The sequence below is a fragment of the Culex pipiens genome, chromosome 3, assembly GCF_016801865.2.
Source record: "Culex pipiens pallens isolate TS chromosome 3, TS_CPP_V2, whole genome shotgun sequence".
Taxonomy (NCBI): Eukaryota; Metazoa; Arthropoda; class Insecta; order Diptera; family Culicidae; genus Culex; species Culex pipiens.
Genome location: NC_068939.1, coordinates 44,479,329 through 44,504,057, shown reverse-complemented (window position 1 = coordinate 44,504,057; position 24,729 = coordinate 44,479,329). Strand labels below are relative to the sequence as shown.

General features: G+C 41.8%; 3 protein-coding genes and 1 long non-coding RNA gene across 5 annotated transcripts; 1 reads left to right on the top strand and 3 right to left on the bottom strand.

Annotated features, from left to right (window-relative positions):
- Positions 1-810: 810 nt before the first annotated feature.
- LOC120416508 (adrenodoxin-like protein 1, mitochondrial) lies at positions 811-2,487 on the bottom strand. The gene is made up of 3 exons (XM_039578226.2): positions 2,262-2,487; positions 2,131-2,182; positions 811-2,068 (listed from the first exon to the last, which is right to left on the bottom strand). The coding sequence occupies exons 1-3, from the start codon at positions 2,353-2,355 to the stop codon at positions 1,717-1,719; spliced, it is 498 nt and encodes a 165-aa protein (XP_039434160.1). The 5' UTR covers positions 2,356-2,487; the 3' UTR covers positions 811-1,716.
- Positions 2,488-8,057: 5,570 nt separating this feature from the next.
- Positions 8,058-11,308, bottom strand: LOC120416486 (uncharacterized). 2 transcript variants are annotated; one of them, XR_005605346.2, is made up of 4 exons: positions 9,635-11,308; positions 9,083-9,577; positions 8,752-9,011; positions 8,058-8,691 (listed from the first exon to the last, which is right to left on the bottom strand). It is a non-coding gene; the product is annotated as an uncharacterized LOC120416486 (long non-coding RNA). The 2 variants fall into 2 exon arrangements; XR_005605345.2 differs by having other exon boundaries at positions 8,059-8,691; positions 9,083-11,308.
- Positions 11,309-12,201: 893 nt separating this feature from the next.
- LOC120416526 (double-strand break repair protein MRE11) lies at positions 12,202-14,401 on the top strand. Its single transcript, XM_039578243.2, has 2 exons — positions 12,202-12,412; positions 12,474-14,401. The coding sequence occupies exons 1-2, from the start codon at positions 12,307-12,309 to the stop codon at positions 14,288-14,290; spliced, it is 1,923 nt and encodes a 640-aa protein (XP_039434177.1). The 5' UTR covers positions 12,202-12,306; the 3' UTR covers positions 14,291-14,401.
- Positions 14,402-19,880: 5,479 nt separating this feature from the next.
- Positions 19,881-24,471, bottom strand: LOC120416528 (mucin-4-like). Its single transcript, XM_039578245.2, has one exon. It carries the CDS (start codon positions 24,422-24,424, stop codon positions 19,937-19,939), a length of 4,488 nt encoding a protein of 1,495 aa, XP_039434179.1. The 5' UTR covers positions 24,425-24,471; the 3' UTR covers positions 19,881-19,936.
- Between the last annotated feature and the right edge of the window lie 258 nt (positions 24,472-24,729).

The following is a 24,729-nucleotide window of genomic DNA, read 5'->3' as shown; positions in this document are numbered from 1 at the left end:
TTTTGATAAATAAAATAATTGAGAACGATAGAATTTCTTTCAAGCTAGGTACAAAGGAAAATATTATAAGCAATTAAATAAATTCAAACTTTTTCGTTGAGTGCAAAAACATCAATTTCTAAGAAGTTGTTAATGAAGAAAGTTTTCTTCTGAAAATTATTCATTGTTTTTATCTTAATACGAATCTTCAAAATAATCTTCAAGGAGTGTTTATTTTTAAAAATGTATTTAAATTTTTTATAACATTACAACGCATTATTTTTTAACATTTGCTGACCTGGTTTAAATATTTTTCTATTAATATTCACATGATACATTCAATTTTTATTTTCTGACTCATATTTTAAACTTTTTCTAAAGATATAAACATAAGGATGTACATAAATGATTCTTAGGGTATGTTCCGGATTGGATTTAACCCATTTTGTATGACCAGCCCTTAAAATTGTATGGAGACTTGTATGGAAAAACGAAAGATGCTAAAATTGCTTCTTTTGACATAAGGAATGCCTCGACAAAGTTTCAGTCAAATCAAAAAATTTAAATTTAAAAAAATGCGAAATCGTAGAGAACTTTTCAAGGTGTCTGGCACTGTCATCGTAGATGAAATGTTGCTGGATCTATTTTTTTTCATTCTATATTTCATAATACACGAAATAGTGGAAACAAATTCGATTGCCAATTATGGATAGTAACTAGGGGAAATCTACCCATTTTAATCCTAATAAGCGGTCGTGTTTGAATGATGCTGGATAATCTAGAGTCTCCCTTGAATTTTACTAAAACCAAGTACACCAACGAGTAGAGCAAGTTTTTGTGAACATTTCTGTTTATTTTCACTTTCACTAAAAGTTATTCTATTTCTTTACCAAGCATTTAACAAAAAAAAATTCCCAATGGTATTCTAATCGAGGCGAATGCATTGGGCCACGCCCATTTTTCTAATATCGGCTTAGTTCTTTTTTCTTCCAACACTCTGTCGAGTGTTGCCATTTGCGCTGACAGTTCAAACGAACACTCACGAAAAGTGGCATTTATAGGGAAAGTTTCCTGGCATCGCTGGCTGTGCTGCTGGTGGTGTTGACGGCCAGCCTTTGTTCTTTTTTGCCTTCGTCTCTCGCTCGGTTTTCTTCAGCCTTCGGTTGGAATGCAAAGTGAAAATTGAAACGTCAAACGACTTGGCGCGTTTGTTTTTTTGATGGCGCTTGCTAATTTATTACATTTTTCGGGATTATTCTTCAAGTGAGTGCCTTACTAATGATCAAAAGAACATGTTGCCGGTAGTTGGAAGCAATTTCATATCTTAAGCGCCGTGAAAAAGTAAGCGAAAGTGAAAAGTTAATTTTGGCGATATTCATTAAGCGTTTGAGGGATTCTCGTGTGTGTCACTGTGTGTGCCAACAAAATGATGAGAAGTGGTCTCGCAAAATACAAATTATGATCAAAAGTGCATTAAATGTGATCTTTTTGGCCAGTAAGTGGCATACATTTGCGTGCTTACTCGAGGCGGTGCTGTTGCTGGTAAGTTTATAGCCCAAATAGTATTTTTGGAGCTTTAATCGAGCATCAAACTCTCCATATGACGAAGATAGGTGTTTGATTGGAAAGGGTAGATTTCCCCTAGTAAATCAACTATTCGCTAAAGCTCCAGTTTCAATAATTCTGAAACAAACCAAAAACAAATGAGAATATCCTAACACAGAACCTATTTAACGACTAGTGCGGCTTTGGTTTGTGTCCGTCCACGTAAAAGTTTCGCGTGGCCTGCGGCAGCTGCAGCTCCAACCCTTCGAGCTCCTTCGTCAGCGTGATCTGACAGCCGAGCCGGGAATTCTCCTTCAGGAACGGCGCCATATCGAGCAGATCGTCCTCTTTCTCCTCCGAGGGAGGCAATTTATCGCCATGCTCGCCCAGCACGTACACGTGACACGTAGTGCAAGCCAGAGACGCCTCACAAGCTCCCTCCATCTCGACGCCGTACCGGTGGGCCAGGTACAGTGCGTTGTCTCCGATTTTGCCCCGGACCGGTGTCCGTTTGCCGTCCTTGTCGATGTACGTTACGTTGACCCTGAGAATTGTTGGAATTAAAATTAGGTCAAAGATAAGACTAATCAACCAGGGTTCCTTTACACTTCATCTTCACTTTTCGGGTCTTGCCACTCGTACTCGCCGTGCAGAAGATCTAGAAAAAGGTCGGTTCCATCAATGATAACAAAGTTGTGCTGATTGATTTCATAACATCGTCCCGTTCAATCTCTTACATCTTGATAAGTGAATACTTCTCGGCACCAGCAAACTCTGCCAGCTGCTGAAGAAGTTATACGCTATGTACCGGACACTCATGGAAATGGACATTTTTCTACGTGCTAAGAAATACGGATAAACACGGCATTAAAGTAATTTTTGGAGGATTCCTGTGTGGTTCGGTTGAATCTGCCGAATGTTTGAAACGAAAACAAACGTGACACAACGGAAAGGATTCGTCGAAAGGGCCGGACGAAAACAAATCAATGAGTTTCGTTAAGTTTTGTAAGCTGACGGCACAGGCCTGTTTAGCTAAAAAGTCGATTGGTACACTGTAAATTTGAAGCAAATATTGGAATAAATCTTTTTTTTTGAAAAGGTCCAATAAACCAAATTTCCAGTTTTTGCTTTTTTTTATTGCGCGTATTCCCGAAAATGACACGCGGCAAACCAGCCTCGAAACGACGCGCCGCACTTTCGGCAAATGCGCGCTGTCAAATCTCATACTGCGGGTTTTGTATTTGTTGATCCTCTTCTTCGAACCGCTCGCCATTGTTGCCGGGTATGTTTTTTATTGCATTTAAAGTGCAGAAAATCGCTGGCAACAATGTCGAGATGCACATTCTGAAATGTCACGCGGCGTGTATCTTTGAAAGAAACGGACAATAGATCAGGCTTTTACACGACACTCACCCATACACTGTAACTGAAAATCGCACTTTGCTGAGTGCTGAGAACAGTGTGGAAATGAACTCAGCAAAGTGCGAATTTCAGTTACAGTGTATTACTCTTCTCATTGAAAAGTGCCAGCGACAAAATTGGGCGAAAAGTTCATCGCCCGGAGATCGCGAGTTGGCGCGAGCGAATGAACACCGCGAAAAAAGATTCGGGGGTGCATTGGGGTTAAATGATTATTTCGTTATTCGGTTTAATTAGAAAATAATTATTTTTTCGTAAATATCGCTACTTTGATGCGATGTAATTAATTTTTACAGTAAATTAGGCATTGTTACATCAAATTTGACCTTCCAAACGCACTAGAATGGCCAAATTTTAAAACAACAATGTTTGTCAATTTGACCGTTTTACCCCCAACTCCCCTTGTAGAACAAAAGAAAAGTTCATCCGCGGACTGTCAGCAGCGCGCTGTTTTGTTTGCTAGATCAACATTTGGAAATGTCGAACGTTGAAGGAAATCGCTCAAAAAATGGAAATTAACCGATTTCAAATGTTTTGGCCGCAAATGAAAGGTAAGGGTGGCTAATTTTTGATTCCGATCTGTAAAACTTGCTCTGGCGAGGGTTCTGGGCACTGCGGCAATCGATTTTAACGGCGGGTTGCTTCCGGTTGCATTTGGTTTGCGGAGAAGGTTTTTCAATCCATCAGGGGCTTATTGGGGGCAACAGTTTCGGTAATCCGGAACTTCTGGTAGGTTTAATATTTGCAGTGTTTAGCATGAAAAACATACTTAGACTAACCACTTTTTTCGAAAAAAAATAACTCCTCGCCATTTTAACCGATTTCAATTGTCTTATACGCAAATGAAAGGTGATAAGTTAGCCTTTCAATAAAAAAATAGTAAGAAGTTTCAAAAATCTAGCCTAACATATGAAAATGGCGTATGAAACTTTAAAATGCCGTTTTGACGGTGTCTGGACCAAAGAGCCTATGTCTGGAAATATTTTTATCGGATTCCCCGGACATTTTTACATAACATACTGAAAAATGGGAGGAGTTCATTAACAGGATTCCAAGATATGATTTTTTGAAAATAAAATCCGTGTTTTTTGACGCGCCGCGCGCAAAAACCGAAGAATGACGAAATTGGCAAAAAATCATCTTTTTTCACTAAAACTGCGATAACTTCAAAATTTCAACGATGACATGTCTGGGTACCAAAAGTTGCGTGTTTTAATTAAAACAATTTTGATCCCCAAACATCTATAGGTCATTGCTGAAATTTTAAAGTTATCGCAGTTTAAGTGAAAAAAGTTGATTTTTTGCCAATTTCGACATTCTCCGGTTTTTGCGCGCGGCGCGTCAAAAAACACGGATTTTATTTTCAAAAAATCAAACTCGGAATCCTGTTAGGGGCCATCCATAAACCACGTGGACAATTTAGGGGAGGGAGGTATGGCGATTGTCCATGCTCCATACAAAAAAGTTTTTTTTTGTATGGACAATTGTTCACGAGGGGGAGGGGGGGTTTGGGTTTTCCAAAAAAGTGTCCACGTAGTTTGTGGATGGTCCCTTAATGAACTCCTCCCATTTTTTGGTTTGTTACGTAAAAATGTCCGGGAAATCCGCTAAAAATATTTCCAGACATAAGCTCTTTGGTTCAGACACCGTCAAAACGGCATTTTAAAGTTTCATACGCCCTTTTCATATGTTAGGCTAGATTTTTGAAACTTCTTACTATTTTTCTTATCACCAACTTATCACCTTTCATTTGCGTATAAGACAATTGAAATCGGTTAAAATGGCGAGGAGTTATGATTTTTCGAAAAAAATGGTTTTTGCGAAAATCGACGAAAATTTCCATTTTTCAGACCACCCTAACACGGCGTAGGTCACCCTAATGGCCAAACAAAAAAAAATACGGGTCGAATTATTTCGGCCAGGGAACCCTCAGAAAAATTTTGAGCCCGATCCGAGCACTTTTGTTTTTTCCATGCTGTTTTCGTGGGGAATTGCTGCATATAGACCTCCATTGATCACGCATGATCTCAGGGGGTACCGGAAAACAAACCCCGTAATGGCGGACAATAGGGTCCTAAAGCCATAAGTCAACACTAAGGTCCGCGTAGAACGAGCTGTGAAGTAGGACCTCTTTGTCAAGAAGGGGCACGATTTTTTTTTTCAAATTTCGATTTAAAAATCGATTTTAAATCTTTCTCGGTCGTACAAAGTGTCATTGTACTCAGAAATATAAGCTTTATCGTTGTGAACAATAATATCACAAATTTAAGCTTCACTTTAGGACCCAATTGAAACATATCAAACGAAATATTTGAAACCAAACCTGCACAACAACATACAAACAGAAAAATGAGGCGTTATTTTGTATTCAATAGTCTAAGTTTGTTTTTCATGCTAAACACTGCAAATATTAAACTTACCAGAAGTTCCGGATTACCGAAACTGTTGCCTCCGAATAAGCCCCTGGTGGATTGAAAAACCTTCTCCGCAAATGAAATGCAACCGGAAGCAACCCGCCGTTAAAATCGATTGCAGCAGTGCCCAGAACCCTCGCCAGAACAAGTTTTACAGATCGGAATCAAAAATTAGCCACCCTTACCTTTCATTTGCGGCCAAAACATTTGAAATCGGTTAATTTCCATTTTTTGAGCGATTTCCTTCAACGTTCGACATTTCCAAATGTTGATCTAGCAAACAAAACAGCGCGCTGCTGACAGTTCGCGGATGAACTTTTCTTTTGTTCTACAAGGGGAATTGGGGGTAAAACGGTCAAATTGGCAAACATTGTTGTTTTAAAATTTGGCCATTCTAGTGCGATTGAAAGGTCAAATTTGATGTAACAATGCCTAATTTACTGTAAAAATTAATTACATCGCATCAAAGTAGCGATATTCACGAAAAAATAATTGTTTTCTTATTAAACCAAATAACGAAATGATCATTTAACCCCAATGCACCCCCGAATCTTTTTTCGCGGTGTTCATTCGCTCGCGCCAACTCGCGATCTCCGGGCGATGAACTTTTCGCCCAATTTTGTCGCTGGCACTTTTCAATGAGAAGAGTAATACTATCGAACAAAACGTTTAGTAGTAGAGTGTAAGCTGTGTGTAAAGAGGGTGTCAAACTAAAAATTGACCCCGTTCGTTTGACAACAGTTGGTGTCAAACCATCGGAGTTTTAGTGTAAATTGGGTCCTAAAATTAAGCTTTATTGTGTGATATTATTTGTTGTACACAACGAATAAACTTATTTTTCTGAGTACAATAAAAATGTACTACACTCAACCCCCGGTGGTTGGTCACTTTTTTGTTTGACACTTTTTAGTTTGTACCCCGTTGGTTTGACAAAGTCAAACTAAAAAGTGACGAAACTGTCACTTTTTACACGGTGCTCACGCACACTATCAAAACACACGTTTGGTAGTGTGTGTGAACTCCGTGTAAAAGGGGTGTCAAACTAAAAAGTTACCCCGTTCGTTTGACAACAGTTGGTGTCAAACCATCGGGGTTTGAGTGTACCGCAAAGGATTTAAAATGGATTTTTAATGAATTTTAAAAAAATACTTCGCAGCCCTTCTTGACAGAAGAGGTTTTACTGGACAGCTCATTCCAAGGGGACCATAGTTGATCGTCGTCGGTTGATCGATCAAAAAAATATTTCCTTGTCCTTGTGATCAGGAATGGTTTTTAAGCGACCGTTGTACATACAATTTTACATGGAGCCCAAGGGGCTGGAAACTTTAACATTACTTATTAATCTTCAGTATACTAACGATATTGTAAGTATACTTTCAATGTATTGGTCAGTGTATACTGACGATAAGGATAGGAATTAATAAGTATACTAACAAATGTTTTTTTTACTGGTTAACATAATAAGTATCGAGAAATTAAAAGTGAGAGTGTGTACAACATGGAGTTAAATTTTCTGTGAAGTTGCTGTGAAGATTACCATGGTACTTTGAAAAGTTTAACTCCATGTTGCACGCACACACTCTCACTTTTAATTTCTCGATAGCTTGAAGAGTTTCCAACCCCTTGATCTAATCTAATCTAATCTAATCTAACCCTAGCGCAGCCAGTCTTTCGAGGGCATCCTGGAAAATGCCTTAGGTTGATTAACGCCTAGCATCCTCTTGTCATTATTAACATTTGCAGTGCCCCAATGCAATAAATTGCCTTGAAGCATCACAAAACGTTAAAGCGGCCAGGCCAACTGCGTAAAGTTTATCGCAAAGATGATTCGTTGAAGTGGATTGAGTTTGAGCACAAATGTTCAAACAGCAATACAGTTCTGAATCTACAGGGGAGGAAGAAACGTGGGGAAGAGTTTCCAACCCCTTGATAGAGCCTAAATTAGGAACCTATTAAAAATATTTTTTAATCTTTTAAAAGCAATTTGTAGGGTTTGTGCCGGCAGTGGTGACTCTGTCTTACTCTGTGGATCAACTATAGTACCCTTGGAACGAGCTGTCAAGTGAATGTGGGCCGTGAAGTTATTTTTTAAAAAATTGAATAAGAATCCATTTTAAATCCTTTGCGGTCGTTCAAAGGGTCATTGTACTCAGAAAAATAAGCTTTATCGTTGTGAACAATAATATCACAAATTTAAGCTTAGTTTTAGAACCCAATTGGGTCCTAAAATTAAGCTTAGATTGCTGATATTATTGTTTACAGCGATAACGTTTATTTTTTCTGAGTACAATGACCCTTTGTACGACCACAACGAGTTAAAAATGGATTTTTAAATCAATTTTGAAAAATTGACCTCTCGGTCCTTCTTGACAAAAAAGCTCCTACTTGACAGCTCGTTTGAAGGGGACCATAGTTGATCCATCGAAAAAATGTTGTCTTGTAAATTTCTTTTTGCATTAAAATGAAAAAAAGTGAGTAGAAATGGTTTTATAATCGTGTTTTTTACCGCTGTACATAAAAATTGACATAGGGCTTTAGTACCCAATTGTAAATATATTAAATGGATAATAGTCCTACGTCAATTGCTTGAAACATTTCCCGTTAAAATTTCGTAACGCAGCTTTTCCGTAACGCCTTCATTTGTGCACGGAGAATCGGCATTACACTTTTTGCACGGAGGATAGGCATTACACGAAATCGAGTTCGATTACACGAAATTCAGTTCAGGTACGATTACATACTTTCGTGTAACAGGGGTCGAACTGGATTTCGTGTAAAATCGAAATTGAAATGTTTCACCGGGTGAAAATTGCCTATTGCCTATATTTGGGCGTTTTCAGATTTTATTTGGGATTCTTATTAAGAGAAATTAAATTTCGATTGAACTATTAGATTGAAAAACAAGTTTATTTATTTCCAAATTATATATTCACAATAAATTTAATTCAAATCAATTCGAGCCACCGGAAAGTCTGTTCAACCTGCTGCTCGCTGTACACGCTCTTCGGCAGCGGACTGCCTTATGGTCCAGTTGTCGTCGTAGATACAAACGGTGGAACCATCTCCGGAACGTCGCGAATGTCGGTCTTCACTTCATGGTCAGCAGCTCGTCCAGGATCACGCCGCGGTGCCGTCGGTTCGGCAGAATAGTCAAGTTTGTACATTTTTGTACTTTAGGTCACGGAGGTTACGCAGGAATCGTTCAGCCGAACATTTTTTTCCCGGTTTGGGGCCTGCGAGCAGATCGAGGAACAAATCCAAATAATAAACTCGACCTGGAATGACAGCGTGAACTGAAGCATGGCCGAAAGCGTCTTACGGAGTGGCTGCTGCGCTGTAAATAAAATGAATTTGAAATCAATTTGATTTCTAAATTAGTTAGATGGGAACATACCTAGCTGGCACAACTGGCGGCTTATGAAACAAGGTGATTAGCGCCATCAGCAGGACAATCAACATCCGGTTCGGTTCGCTTCGGAACGCTTCACGTAATGGTTGCGAACAATCACAGAATTCGTCGGCTCTGCCACTGTTGATCTCCACAAGCGACTGGGCGACCTTCGGTTTGCCCTGCTGAAATCCTGTCCACGGCTAGCTGCATCGAAGCTCGACTACTCCGACGTCTGCTCCAGCATCGTATTCTGTGTCCTAATTCTGCAAGGAAATATAAATAATTGATCCGCTAAATATTTGATAAAGACCTAAGCGGAAAAAGACGAACTCACCTGCTAGCGTACGAATTAAAAAGTTTTTCATTGCGTTCGTGATCTGTTGCTTTTGCTGCTGCGCACTGTTCATCGACTTTGTTTCATTGGAGTTGGGCATCCTGTTATTTGCGGTGACGTTCGATTCGGGGATGTTAGAGTGGCGGCGCGTTTGGAAGCATCATTCTCCGGAACCGGAGTTGCACGGATCGTCCATGAGTCAACTAGGTTGAGTGGGGTTGCGGGTGCGCAAGTGATTGCGACAGCACGTCAGCACCCTTCATGAAGAAGAGAGAGGCTACTTGTCGATATTGGTTGAGGTGGAGTGACCGCGACAACCACCGTTACCGGAACCTGTTCCTGGATCTTCGGTGGATGAATTCCACCAGAGTGCTCACCAGACTCAAGGCCACCTACTGTGCCAGGGCCTTCATCTATGCAGGAGTTGGCACTTCCGTTGAACATCATTTGTTGATTATTCGGTCAGTACATGGTAGACATTCCGGGAAGGTTCCGCTACGAATAAAATGAAGATGAGTGGTTGATGGTTGAGAATGTTTGATGGGTACTTACCAAGCTACCAGACTCCCAGATCAGCTGCTGCGTTTGGAGCCAACCCTGAATCGCGAGCGGGACGAGCAACTTCCGGAATGGTTCTTCGTCGTATTCGTCGCTTTCGCGTTTGTCTCCTCTCTCTGGTTCTAAGTTTCTGGTAGCTGCTCTTGATCCTCGTCTTCGGGCTCCTTGTTTTTTGTTCTCAATGTCCTCTTCGTCTTACTCGCCGGTTTTTAATTCCGGTTCAAACACTGCTCGGTCGCCTGCTTCTCGCAAACCATCTGCCGTAAGAACACCGTTTCCGCATCCTCGGGTTACACCAGCAGCAAGCGTCTGGGTTGAATTGCGAACGTGCTAAGTTCACCTGTACGATTGACATCAATAGATCTGGACCGGGTCGTCTGATGAAATAAGAAAAAGAATATGTTAGTTATATTTTAAAAATCGATCTCCTGAATACTCCTGACAGAAATAAGAATTCCAACCGGAGGACCAATAATTCAACCGAATCCGATCATGTCCGAAAAGTCTTGGTTATCTGGTTTGGGGGAAGCGGTATCTTGCGCTTGCCTTATCCACTTTCCCCCAAATCGAAGAACTGAAATTAACCGGAACCGGTCACTAAAGTGTCCACCAGCCTCAAATTTTACGTAATCCGGTTTAGGGGAAGCGGAAGCTCGCGTTTCCAATCTTGGCCGACAGATATTTAAGAACCCTTTCCGGAAGGTACAATTTCGCTTTCCCCAAACCGGATAATGAAGAATTCGTGACCGGTGGATACTTTTGTAACCGGTTCCGGTAAAATTCTTAGTTCCCCGGTTTGGGGAAAGCGGAATTGTACCTTCCGGAAAGGGTTCTTAAAAATCTGTCGGCCAAGATCGCGAAACGCAAGTGTCCCTTTCCACCAAACCGGATTACGAAAAATTCGTGGTCGGTGAACACTTTGGAGGCAGGATTCGGTTAAATTCTTGGTTCATCGGTTTGGGGGAAGCGGAATTGTACCTTGCGGCAAGGATTCTTAGAAATCTACTGTCCAAGATCAGGAAACGCAAGATTCTGCTTCCCCTAACTGGATAAGGAGAAATTCGTGGCCGGTGGACATTTGTGTAACCGGTTCCGGTAAAATTCTTAATTCCCTGGTTTGGGAAAAGCGGAATTGTACCTTCCGGTAAGGACCCTTTAAAATCTGCCGGCCAAGATCGCGAAACTCAAGATTCCCTTTTCCCCAAACCGTATTACGAAGAATTCATGGCCGGTGGACACTTTGGTGGCCGGATTCAGTTATATTCTTGGTTCTCGGGTTTGGGGGAAGAACCAAGAAATCAACCGAAGGCGGCCACAAAAACATTCACTGGCCTGTAATTCTTTATTTTCCGGTTTGGGGGAACCGAAATCTTGCACTTTCCGGCCGCAACCGACAGATTCGTGAAATTTGCTTCCGGAAGATAGTATTTCGCTTCCCCCAGACCGAAAAACCAAGAAATCAACCGGAGGCGGCCACAAAAACATTCACTGTCCTGTAATTCTTGATTTTCCGGTCTGGAGGAACCGAAATCTTGCACTTTCCGGCCGCAACCGACAGATTCGTGAAAGTTCCTTCCGGAAGATAGTATTTCGCTTCCCCCAGACCGAAAAACCAAAAATCAACCGAAGGCAGCCACAAAAACATTCACTGTCCTGTAATTCTTGATTTTCCGGTCTGGGGAACCGAAATCTTGCAGTTTCCGGCCGCAACAGAAAGATTCGTGAATGTTCCTGCCGGAAGATAGTATTTCGCTTCCCCCAGACCGAAAAACCAAGAAATCAACCGGAGGCGGCCACAAAAACATTCACTGTCCTGTAATTCTTGATTTTCCGGTCTAGGGGAACCGAAATCTTGCACATTCCGGCCGCAACCGACAGATTTGTATCTGTTCCTGCCGGAAGATTCAATTTTGTTTCCCCCAGACCGAAGAACCAAGAAATCAACCGGATCTGGCCACAAAACCTTTCACTGGCTCTTTATCCTTGGTTTTCCGATCTAGGGGAACCGAAATCTTGCACATTCCGGCCGCAACCGACAGATTTGTAAATGTTCCTGCCGGATTCAATTTTGTTTTCCCCCAGATCGAAGAACCAAGAAATCAACCGGATCTGGCTTGGATCTGGCCACAAAAACATTAACTGGCCCGTAATTCTTGGGTTTCCGATCTGGGGGAACCGGAATTTTACCTTTTCCGGCACCTGTCTCACTTTGTACAACACTTACCATTCCAAATCGTCTGACCGCCAAAAACACTAAGTCCCGATTTGACAGCGGGTGAAACAATTCCGCAAAATCTTCAAAAATTTTCTAAGTTCAAAAATTACACCTTTTGCAGTTCGGACACCTGAACTGGAAAAGATGTAACTTTTACACTTATTGCAGTTCGCATTTTACACCTTTTTCAGTTCGAGGGTTGAAACTAGTCGGTGGTGTAAAATCGAACTGCAAAAAGTGTAATGCTGATTCTCCGTGTAATCGAACTCGATTTCGTGTAATGCCTATCCTCCGTGTGTGGCGCAAAAAGTTGGTAACGCCACCGGCACCGCGCGCACATGTAAACAAACATAATTTGTTTTTCAATCTGAAAAGTCGCCCTTTCCTGATTGTTCCTGAAAAAAAAACTAAATTTTCTGTTGGTTTTTGCTACGTTTCATACGAGTTGAAGATGTCCGCGGGAACGCAGAGCTCCGCCATCGATCCGGACGATACGATGAAGATTCTGATTGCCAGCGACGTCCACCTGGGGTACAACGAGAAGGATGTTATTCGAGGTATGTTTAAAAATTTTGGAGTTTTTGTTTCTCAGAAGTTTTAATGGGTTATAAATTCCAGGTGAGGACAGCTTCATCGCGTTCGAGGAGGTGCTCCAGCATGCGCTGGAGAATGACGTTGATGCGGTCATCTTGGGCGGGGACCTGTTTCACATTGCCAATCCGTCCACGAACACGCTGAACCGGTGCACGAGGTTGCTCAAGACGTACATGTTGGGGGATAAGCCGATCAAGCTGGAGTTTCTGAGCGATCAGAACGAGAATTTTTTGGAGTCGACGGTGAATTACGAGGATCCGAACATGAACATTGCGATTCCGGTGTTTTCCATCCACGGCAATCATGACGATCCGAGCGGGTTTGGCCGGATTAGTTCGCTGGATTTGTTGAGCACGAATGGATACGTGAACTACTTTGGCAAGTGGACTGATTTGACCAAGATTAACATTAGTCCGATTTTGCTGAAGAAGGGTGAAACCAAGCTTGCGCTTTACGGGTTGAGCTACATCAGCGATGCCCGACTGGCGCGACTCTTCAACGAGGCCAAGGTGTTTCTGGAGAAGCCGGAGGACGCCGGGTGGTTCAACATTATGGTTCTGCACCAGAACCGAGCCGATCGGGGCCCGAAGAACTATCTGCCGGAGAAGTCGTTGCCGGGTTTCCTGGACCTGGTCATCTGGGGTCACGAACACGACTGCCGCATCATTCCGGAGGAGAACCCGGCGAAGAAGTTCTACGTCAGTCAGCCCGGCTCGACGGTGGCCACTTCCCTGGCGGAGGGCGAGTCCATCGACAAGTGCTGCGGCATTTTGAGCATTCACAAGAGTCTGTTCCGGCTGGACCCGATCAAGCTGCAGACGGTTCGTCCGTTTGTGTTTGAGACGGTCAATTTGGCGGAGTTCGCGGACGTGTTGCAGCTGGACGAGGGAGACGTTCAGCAGAAGGTGCAGAACTTTGCGGCGGAGAAGGTCGAGGAGATGATTGAGAGGGCGAAGGGAAAGCTGACCGGGAATCAGAAGCAGCCAAAGTTGCCGTTGATTCGGCTAAGGATTGAAGTTACCGAGGTGGAGCAGCAGTTCAATGCGATCCGGTTCGGACAGGGCTACAGTGGCCGGGTTGCGAACCCTCAGGACATGGTCACGTTTAAGCGGAAGATTACCCGGGTGAAGGACGAGTTGAAACCGCTGGACAAGGATGCGCTGAACGAAGCTTACCAGAATCAGCGAGAAGCGACGGCGAAGCGTGCTGAAGAGGTCGTCCATCGGTACTTCAAGGAGGCCGATCCGGACAAGCAGCTGGAGGTGCTGTCGGCGAAGAGTATGACCGAACTGACCCGCCGAATGGTCGACTACGAGGACGACGACGCAGCCGAGAACATTATCAAGTTCTACGAACGCCAAGCGATGGCCCACCTGGACGCAGTCGCCGACGCCATCAACGAGGACAACATCGACGAGGTGCTGGCCGGATTTCACGAGAAGGAAAAGGACACCTACAACGACATGCTCAAAATGTTGGACTCTCGCAGTCAGAAGCGCGGAGATCCAAACCCTCCGCGCGGTTCCTTCGATGACGACGACGACGACTTTGGGCTCAAACCAAAGTCCCGCAACAACTCCACGTCAAGTTCGATGGCGGCGCCACCAGCGCCGACGACGACCCGAGGAGGTCGCGGAAGTCGCGGAGGAAGGGGATCGAGAGCGGCGGCTAATTCGAGCACTACGGGTCGGGGAAGAGGGAGTCGCGGAGGTCGTGGGGCGTCGACCAGCAAGATTGACTCGTTCCTGGTTAGTGCAGCGTCGCCAGCGAAGACAAGCACCCGTGCGAGCGGACGGAACATTTCCAAAGTGGTTTACATCTCGGACGAGGATGACGATTAGTGTCACTTTGTCACGTTGAAATTTGTTACATTCCTTTTGTTTTGGAACCAGTGTGAAATTGTTGGCTCTCTTATCTCTCAGAAATAAAGAACGGTACATATTATCGACTATCTTGGAAGCGTTTTGTTGATCTTATTATTTTTAAAATCCGATTCTTTAAATGTTGAAAGCTGAATTTGGTTTCGCTGAATTTACCCAAAACCAAAACCAAAACCAAAACCAAAACCAAAACCAAAACCAAAACCAAAACCAAAACCAAAACCAAAACCAAAACCAAAATTTATTGCAGCAAATGTTTTATGGCAGCAAAATTATAATAATAAAAAAAATAGCCATACTTTTTGTTTCCAAATTTAGTATTTATTTATTGTTTTGCCATATATTTATAATTATCCCATTCAGACTTGAGGGCTTGTCCTCTAGTCCATCCGCTCTAATTTCAATCAAAATTTTAATTGCAACCAACATCACGAGTCGATAGCACTTTTGCACAATGTTTCTCAATTTGCGCCACACGTTGCGTTGCGTTGCGTGGCGTGCCGATTGGGCCGTGTGATGTTGCCCATAAAATTTGATGGAATAATTCGCGCCTCCACTAATCTCTCAATCATCGGCCATATCATTACCAGTTCCCGGTTCCCAGTTCCGGCCTGGCGTGTCCTCTGGCGCGAAGCCATCATCACTGGCCGTCATCATCTGGTTGGAACCAATCGCGCGCCCGCGGACTGTAATTATTCAAAGTCATAAATTAATTAAAATTTAATGCCGAAATTAAATTGACCTGATACTGTTCCACTCCCCTCTCCCCCCACCCACGCAGGAAATGAGGGGCCATCTTTCCGATCGTCGCGACTGGGGAGTGGAAAATTGGCTGGGAAATGATTTTTACTGGCTGCAAATTTGGCCATTTGTTTTAAGTGTCTTCATCGAGTGAAAGGGAAGGCTCGCGCTCCGAGGTTTGGCGAGGGTGGCCAAATTGGCCACATCAACGAAAAAGGCCCAGGATCACGAAATCCTATTATCATATTTAATATAATCATATGCTGTCGTCACTTCTTTTGCTCTTTGCCGTTGAGAAGAGTGTTTATATATAAAAAGTGCATTACAATATGCTAATCGTGTTTACTGCAAACATATAATTATAGATTTAAAAGACACTGTCAATGATCCAATACCAGCTGGCCAGCAGCGAAGTTATGGAAAATTCAGGGTGGCAAATCAAAATTATGTCGAGAAATCGAAAAAGTCGAGAATTTGCCAAAAGCCCCTAAATAAATCGAGAATTTGTGTTTTTTTAAAACAAATTTCGGGAATCTTAAGCAGAACTAGTTGAAAATCGTTTTCTGACTCTTGAAAAAATTGCAATATTTTTGTTGCAGATGCAATAAATTAAAATTTGGTTTATTGGATCTGTGAAAAGGCCACAATTTTCAAATTCATTTCACTCAATTAATCTAGATTACTTTTCTTGTAGGTAATTCAAAATTCCCTTTGTTGTTGTTGTTGTTGTAGAGCAATTCGAAATCGGTACTTTTTAATTGTATTTTTTGTATTATTTAATCCAGCTGAAACTCTGTTGATGCCTTCGGTATGCCCAAAGAAGCCATTTTGCATCATTAGTTTGTCCATATAATTTTCCATACAAATTTGGCAGCTGACCACACATACATGATGTATGAAAATTCAAAAATCTGTATCTTTTGAACGAATTTTTTGATCGATTTGGTGTCTTCGGCAAAGTTGTAGTTATGGATATGGACTACACTGAAAATAAATTATACACGGTAAAAAATTGGTGATTTTTATTTCACTTTTTGTCACTTAAACTTGATCTACAAAAAAAAAAACACTATTTTAATATATGTTTTAGGCACATCAAATGCCAACTTTTCAGAAATTTCCAGAAGGGGCAAAAAATCTTCTACCGAGTTATGATTTTTGAATCAATTCTGATTTTTTCAAAAATTAATATTTTGAATTTTGTTTTAATCAAGACTATCATTTTAAAAGGGCCAAACGTTGAATATTACGCCCATATGAAATGTATTGTTTTCGAAAAGATCGGACAATTTCACGAATGTTTCATATTTTAATATGGATACCCAAGTAACATTTTTTTCCAAGAGTTCTACAAGAGCTCTTCAAGATAGCTACAGCATAGCAGTTTGGACCGCGGTAGGATAAAATTCTCTTCAAAACTTCTTCAGGAGTTTGGAAGGGTACTTGAAGAGAGTTTTATCCTACCACGGTCCAAACTGCTATGCTGTAGCTTTCTTGAAGAGCTCTTGTAGAACTGCTGGAAAAAAATGTTACTTGGGTAATCGGATCATTAGTTGCTGAGATATTGACATTAGAAAATGGTCAAAAAATCATAAATGGATAAAATATTTTTTGCCCGTTCTGGGAATTTCTGGAAAGTTTCCATTTGATGTCCCTTACAACTTATGAAAAATAGTGTTTTTTTGCAAATCAAGTTTTAGTGACAAAAAGTAAAATTAAAGATCACCAATTTTTTTTAACCGTGTATCATTTTTTTTCAGTGTAGTCCTTATCCATACCTACATCTTTGCCAAAGACACCAAAATCAATCAAAAATTCCTTTAAAAGATACAGATTTATGAAATTTTAAAAATAAATAATTTTTGTATGGACAGCTATTTAATTTTTCATGAAAAAATATATGGACAAACTAATGATGCAAAATTGCTTATTTGGGCATACCGAAGGCACCAAAAAAGTTTCAGCCGGATTAAAAAAATACAAAGAACTGCTCAATGACAAAAGAGGCATTTTTGCATCATTCGTTTTAATTCATCATTTCGGGGGCTGGTCAGACAAAATGTGTAAAATTTTGTACAATGAGAATTACCAAAAACTTATTTTTTTAATTTTCGATTTTTTATATGATTTAGGGGATTCAAAAAGACATGTTCTGAGCCATGGCGCGATTTTTGTTTTTAAAAAATTGGACAAAATAATAATAAAAATAATGTTTTGAAGTAAAATCTTTATGAGAACTTTTTTTTTTGAAGAAATGAACCGTTTCCAAGTTATAGTTATTTTTAGGAATAAATTTTCGATTTCTTTTCGTTTTTTTTTGCATTTTAAAAATACTGGAAAAATAGAAATAAAAATAATGTTTTGAAGTAAAATCTTTATGAAAAGTTATTTTTTTTGGAAAAAATGAATCTTTTCAAGTTTTAGTTACTTTCAGGTATAACTTTTCGATTTTTTATCGTTTTTTGCATTTTAAAAATACTTTTTATCTAGTTTTATGCTTTTTATTTCTATCCTTTCCTTAGCAAATTTCAAAGGTTTTTTTTTGAAATAATTTTTCCTTCTCTTGGCAAATCCATTGTTAGAATATCCAGTTACATCAAAATGAACTTTAGTACAAATCATAGTTGAAAGGTACTCCAAAACTCTATCAGGTTTGAAGAATTACGAAATTGTAAATTGATTATTCACTAATAAAAACTTATTGAATTGAACTGAAAAAATACTTCCTGAAAGAAAAACAGAATATTTCTGAAAGAAATGCAAATTTCCAGCAATTTACTCTCTGAAACTGTTGTGAAACTTTACGATCTTTCCAATAAAAATACTTTTTTGCAATTCCGTCGTGAAACTACTTACTTTTCCTGTCATTCTTGAACGACGAAATAGCCTACTTTTCTGTACCAAAAATAACAGAATCGAATAGCAACACTTTTCAAAATAAATGCTGAAAAGTTCTACTTTTCAGCACTGAAATGGGTGCTGAAAAGTTGAACTTTTCAGCACTTGTTTCGAAAAGTAACACTTTTCAACATTTTTTTGATTTAAACGATTTATTTACAAAATACATGAAAATTCGACTTAAAATTTCACTCAATGGGTGTTTTTCGAAATTGCAAAAAATGTTGTATGGAACTCGTTGCAAAACTTGATTTTTTCAGCACTCGTCGTATTTATCCAACTCGGTGAACCTCGTTGGATAAATGTACGACTCGTGCTGAAAAAATCCTCTTTTTGCAACTTGTTGCATAAACTACTATTAAAATTTCAAAATTATGCTTTACTTTGAAAAGGTCTATAAATACTTAATTTTCCTATCTTCACAGTTCAGACTAAATTGCAACTCGGACTCGGAACCCCTACACTTTCCAGATCTTCCACCACTTGTTTCAACCATCTTGCACGTTGCGCCCCCTCCGCCTCGTTTCAACCGGTTCCGAACTTCACCCGATCGATTGCTAGATTGGATTAGATTAGATTAGATTAGGAGTATTAGTGAAATGGTTCTATTTTATTTGATTAGTCATTCAAAACTCAAATTTTAATGAAATTATTTATTTAAAAAATGGCTTTGACCAAACTCAAGTAAATTAAAAATGGTACTTCTCTTTTGCGTCAACCATTTTATTTTTATTGCAGCTGCTTTTTCGATTATCCTCAAAAGTTATTCATTGCGCAGCGGCTATTATTTGAGCAGCCGGTCGAAAAATTGCTGTCCAGTCCAGAAATATTTTACAACTGCGATCGACCATTAATCAAAAATAATAATACACAAAAAAAAAGTCCGAAAAAGCACTGCAGCAAATTTTGTTTTTGCGCGACGCCAATCGTCGTCGATCTTTTCAATGTAAACGGAAATCAAAATAATGACAATACACCAACAACAAAAAATGGTCCACCCACAAAAAGGCCACACGTTTTTTGGGGGCTTGTACAAAGTCCAGGTCCGGAGCCCTCAATATTTGCGAACACGTTCACTGTTGCTCTCCCTCGCACCCGCTTTAGTGAATGCCGATGCACAACCATAAATTAATGAACATAATGGATGTCAAATTCATCAACACGCAAATTTAATAATTCCTATAAATTATGACACACCAACCCCCAACCCTTGAAACGTCGCTGATTTTTTCATGTTTTTGGAGAAGCGAGGGTAAATTGGAGTTTTGTTTTTTAACTTTTTGAAACTTTTGGTTACTATAAATTTAGTTAGTCATTTAGACTTGGAAAATTTATTGAAATCAAACATTTAGATAATATCGAAGGAAATTGATGAATTTGAGATAAAAAGTTTAATAGGACACATCTAAACCAAAGACTACAGACATTCAATGTCAGTTTTTTGACACTTTTTTCAGTTTTCGTTGAATTTTTAGAATTATAGTTTAATAAGTAATTTGTTTTTTTTTGAAGATTCTAGAGATGTTAGAAAATTAAGTGTTATTTTAAAGCGTCAATGCCTCAATTTGCCCTTTACAGATAAAATTACCATCAACATGGAAAATATTGGGGGTGTTCGTGAAACAAAAAAGAAACCCATAAAAGATGCAAACCACCCTCACGTACAAATTTTCCACCGGGGTCGGTTGATTTTCCTGCGTAGTCGGTTTGCTCTGCTCGTTCATTCGACATGTTTGTTTCGTGTGTGCAAAAATTATTGCACCATTCATATGCAAGCAATGTTGTGTGGCGCTCAACTTGGAAGGATGCCATTGGCATCGCTGAATGATTAACGAAGGTCGTGTGCTCGTGTTGTGGCTTGCAATTTGACCTGCAAATGTTAAACACTTTGGTTGGTACAAAAAAAAAAAAATCTGATTAAATAAGTTTATTTTTCTGAATAATTTGCCAAACAATCATCATTTCAAGTTATGTCCAGCTCCAATCAACGAGGCCACCGCTTCCTATACCATTTCCTAGCGTGGGTCCTCCAATAGATGCCGCAGTTGTCGTTGTCCCAGCTTCCGATGATTCACTGGAAGGGCCATCAGTTGAAGGTTCCGTAGACTCCGTTTCCTGAGGATCAGTATTCTCGGATGTTTCCGGAGCGACGCTGGAAGAGGTCGTAGAATCAGCTACTTGACCAGTTGTCGAATCTTCTGACTCTTGACTACTTGATTCGGTAGAGGACGCTGGGTTGCCTTCCGGTTCTTGGTTGGTCGTTTCTTCAGCTGGTTCTGTACTAGATTCTTCTGGAACTACTGAGCTGCTTTCCGGTTCTTGACTGGTAGTTTCTTCAGGTGAAGCTGTAGTCGCTGGTTCCGTACTTGACTCTTCTGGTACAATAGAACTGCCTTCCGGCTCTTGGCTGGTCGTTTCTTCAGCTGGAGGAGTAGTCGCTGGATCTGTACTAGATTCTTCTGGAACAGCTGAGCTGCTTTCCGGTTCTTGACTGGTAGTTTCTTCAGCTTGTGCTGTAGTCGTTTGTTCAGTGCTTGATTCTTCTGGATCAATTGAGCTGCTTTCCGGTTCTTGACTGGTAGTTTCTTCAGCTGGAGAAGTAGTAGCTGGTTCCGTACTAGATTCTTCTGGAACAACTGAGCTGCTTTCCGGTTCTTGACTGGTAGTTTCTTCAGCTGGAGAAGTAGTAGCTGGTTCCGTACTAGATTCTTCTGGTACTACTGAGCTGCTTTCCGGTTCTTCACTGGTCGTTTCTTCAGCTGGTGGCGTAGTCGCTGGTTCCGTACTTGACTCTTCTGGTACTACTGAGCTGCTTTCCGGTTCTTGACTGGTAGTTTCTTCAGCTGGTGCTGTAGTCGTTTGATCGGTGCTTGATTCTTCTGGATGAATTGAGCTGCTTCCCGGTTCTTGACTGGTAGTTTCTTCAGCTGGAGAAGTAGTAGCTGGTTCCGTACTAGATTCTTCTGGAACAACTGAGCTGCTTTCCGGTTCTTGGCTGGTCGTTTCTTCAGCTTGTGCTGTAGTCGTTTGTTCGGTGCTTGACTCTTCTGGATCAATTGAGCTGCTTTCCGGTTCTTGACTGGTAGTTTGTTCAGCTGGAGAAGTAGTAGCTGGTTCCGTACTAGATTCTTCTGGTACTACTGAGCTGCTTTCCGGTTCTTCACTGGTCGTTTCTTCAGCTGGAGGCGTAGTCGCTGGATCTGTACTAGATTCTTCTGGAACAGCTGAGCTGCTTTCCGGTTCTTGACTGGTAGTTTCTTCAGCTTGTGCTGTAGTCGTTTGTTCAGTGCTTGATTCTTCTGGATCAATTGAGCTGCTTCCCGGTTCTTGACTGGTAGTTTCTTCAGCTGGAGAAGTAGTAGCTGGTTCCGTACTAGATTCTTCTGGAACAACTGAGCTGCTTTCCGGTTCTTGACTGGTAGTTTCTTCAGCTTGTGCTGTAGTCGTTTGATCGGTGCTTGATTCTTCTGGATCAATTGAGCTGCTTCCCGGTTCTTGACTGGTAGTTTCTATAGCTTGTGCTGTAGTCGTTTGTTCGGTGCTTGATTCTTCTGGATCAATTGAGCTGCTTTCCGGTTCTTGACTGGTAATTTGTTCAGCTGGAGAAGTAGTAGCTGGTTCCGTACTAGATTCTTCTGGTACTACTGAGCTGCTTTCCGGTTCTTCACTGGTCGTTTCTTCAGCTGGTGGCGTAGTCGCTGGTTCCGTACTTGACTCTTCTGGTACTACTGAGCTGCTTTCCGGTTCTTCACTGGTCGTTTCTTCAGCTGGAGGCGTAGTCGCTGGATCTGTACTGGATTCTTCTGGAACAACTGAGCTGCTTTCCGGTTCTTGGCTGGTCGTTTCTTCAGCTTGTGCTGTAGTCGTTGGTTCGGTGCTTGATTCTTCTGGATCAATTGAGCTGCTTTCCGGTTCTTGACTGGTAGTTTGTTCAGCTGGAGAAGTAGTAGCTGGTTCCGTACTAGATTCTTCTGGTACTACTGAGCTGCTTTCCGGTTCTTCACTGGTCGTTTCTTCAGCTGGAGGCGTAGTCGCTGGATCTGTACTAGATTCTTCTGGAACAGCTGAGCTGCTTTCCGGTTCTTGACTGGTAGTTTCTTCAGCTTGTGCTGTAGTCGTTTGATCGGTGCTTGATTCTTCTGGATCAATTGAGCTGCTTCCCGGTTCTTGACTGGTAGTTTCTATAGCTTGTGCTGTAGTCGTTTGTTCGGTGCTTGATTCTTCTGGATCAATTGAGCTGCTTTCCGGTTCTTGACTGGTAATTTGTTCAGCTGGAGAAGTAGTAGCTGGTTCCGTACTAGATTCTTCTGGTACTACTGAGCTGCTTTCCGGTTCTTCACTGGTCGTTTCTTCAGCTGGTGGCGTAGTCGCTGGTTCCGTACTTGACTCTTCTGGTACTACTGAGCTGCTTTCCGGTTCTTCACTGGTCGTTTCTTCAGCTGGAGGCGTAGTCGCTGGATCTGTACTGGATTCTTCTGGAACAACTGAGCTGCTTTCCGGTTCTTCACTGGTAGTTTCTATAGCTTGTGCTGTAGTCGTTTGTTCGGTGCTTGATTCTTCTGGATCAATTGAGCTGCTTTCCGGTTCTTGACTGGTAATTTGTTCAGCTGGAGAAGTAGTAGCTGGTTCCGTACTAGATTCTTCTGGTACTACTGAGCTGCTTTCCGGTTCTTCACTGGTCGTTTCTTCAGCTGGTGGCGTAGTCGCTGGTTCCGTACTTGACTCTTCTGGTACTACTGAGCTGCTTTCCGGTTCTTCACTGGTCGTTTCTTCAGCTGGAGGCGTAGTCGCTGGATCTGTACTGGATTCTTCTGGAACAACTGAGCTGCTTTCCGGTTCTTGACTGGTCGTTTCTTCAGCTTGTGATGTAGTCGTTGGGTCAGTGCTCGACTCTTCTGGAATAGCTGAGCTGCTTTCCGGTTCTTCACTGGTATTTTCTATAGCTTGTGCTGTAGTCGTTTGTTCGGTGCTTGATTCTTCTGGATCAATTGAGCTGCTTTCCGGTTCTTGACTGGTCGTTTCTTCAGCTTGTGATGTAGTCGTTGGGTCAGTGCTCGACTCTTCTGGAATAGCTGAGCTGCTTTCCGGTTCTTCACTGGTATTTTCTATAGCTTGTGCTGTAGTCGTTTGATCGGTGCTTGATTCTTCTGGATCAATTGAGCTGCTTCCCGGTTCTTGACTGGTAGTTTCTATAGCTTGTGCTGTAGTCGTTTGTTCGGTGCTTGATTCTTCTGGATCAATTGAGCTGCTTTCCGGTTCTTGACTGGTAATTTGTTCAGCTGGAGAAGTAGTAGCTGGTTCCGTACTAGATTCTTCTGGTACTACTGAGCTGCTTTCCGGTTCTTCACTGGTCGTTTCTTCAGCTGGTGGCGTAGTCGCTGGTTCCGTACTTGACTCTTCTGGTACTACTGAGCTGCTTTCCGGTTCTTCACTGGTCGTTTCTTCAGCTGGAGGCGTAGTCGCTGGATCTGTACTGGATTCTTCTGGAACAACTGAGCTGCTTTCCGGTTCTTCACTGGTAGTTTCTATAGCTTGTGCTGTAGTCGTTTGTTCGGTGCTTGATTCTTCTGGATTAATTGAGATGCTTTCCTGTTCTTGACTGGTAGTTTCTTCAGCTGGAGAAGTAGTAGCTGGTTCCGTACTAGATTCTTCTGGAACAGCTGAGCTGCTTTCCGGTTCTTGGCTGGTCGTTTCTTCAGCTTGTGCTGTAGTCGTTGGTTCAGTGCTTGACTCTTCTGGAACAACTGAGCTGCTTTCCGGCTCTTGACTGGTAGTTTCTTCAGCTTGTGCTGTAGTCGTTGGTTCGGTGCTTGATTCTTCTGGAACAGCTGAGCTGCTTTCCGGTTCCTGACTGGTTGTTTCTGGTGCCACACTGGATTGTTCCGTACTACTTGGCTCAGCAGAGGTAACAGTTGTGTTAACAGAACTGACCGTTGTCGAAATGACTAATTCCGTGGAAGTTATTGCAGGCTCAGTCACATTGCTCGTCGTTGAGGCTTCACTAGTTGTCGTCGACGCGACCGTAGATGTCTGCGCTTGACAATTGGCGCTCCACGGATAGTCACACACTTTCTTCTCCGCATTAAAGTGCAATCCGGGCGGGCACTTGAACGGTACTTTAACGTCACCATGCACACAAATGTAGAACTTATCACAATCCTCGTGGGGCAGCAGAGCTCCTTCGTTGCAAATCGGTTCCTTGTTGTTTGCTGAATCACAACCAGCGGATGCAGGCCAATCACAGTACTTGTTCCGATCGTTCCAGTGGAGACCTGCGGGACAGTTTTGAACGACTGTGTTGCCCCAGCTACACGTCAGGAACTTGCCACAGTCCGACGGGTGAGGCAGATGAACCGCTTTGGAAGGGTTTTCTACCGTAGGACATCGTGCGTCTCGGGCTGCGAGTGAAGATCCGAGGAAGAGCGCAGTTACTGCTAGGATTTGGAGGAGTCCCATGGTTAGGCTAGTTCCGATTAGACCGACTTTGAAGCACTACTGACGAGGTGTCTGCCGGTGAATATACTTTTATATCAGTGGTCCACTTGAATCTTTACGTCGAATCACCAAGACATTCAGAGGACTGATGAATGAACAGAGTCCTGATAAGAGCTTTCTCTCCAATCAAACCACTTGAGACCGGATGTGTTTTGATGTGTAAAAGGGTTTTTGTGGGCTCTTAAATTGGATCGTGAGTCAACGGAAAATCAAAGCTCGGCACGAGGTCACTTGAGAAAAGACAAACAATCGCAGACTTTACAAGG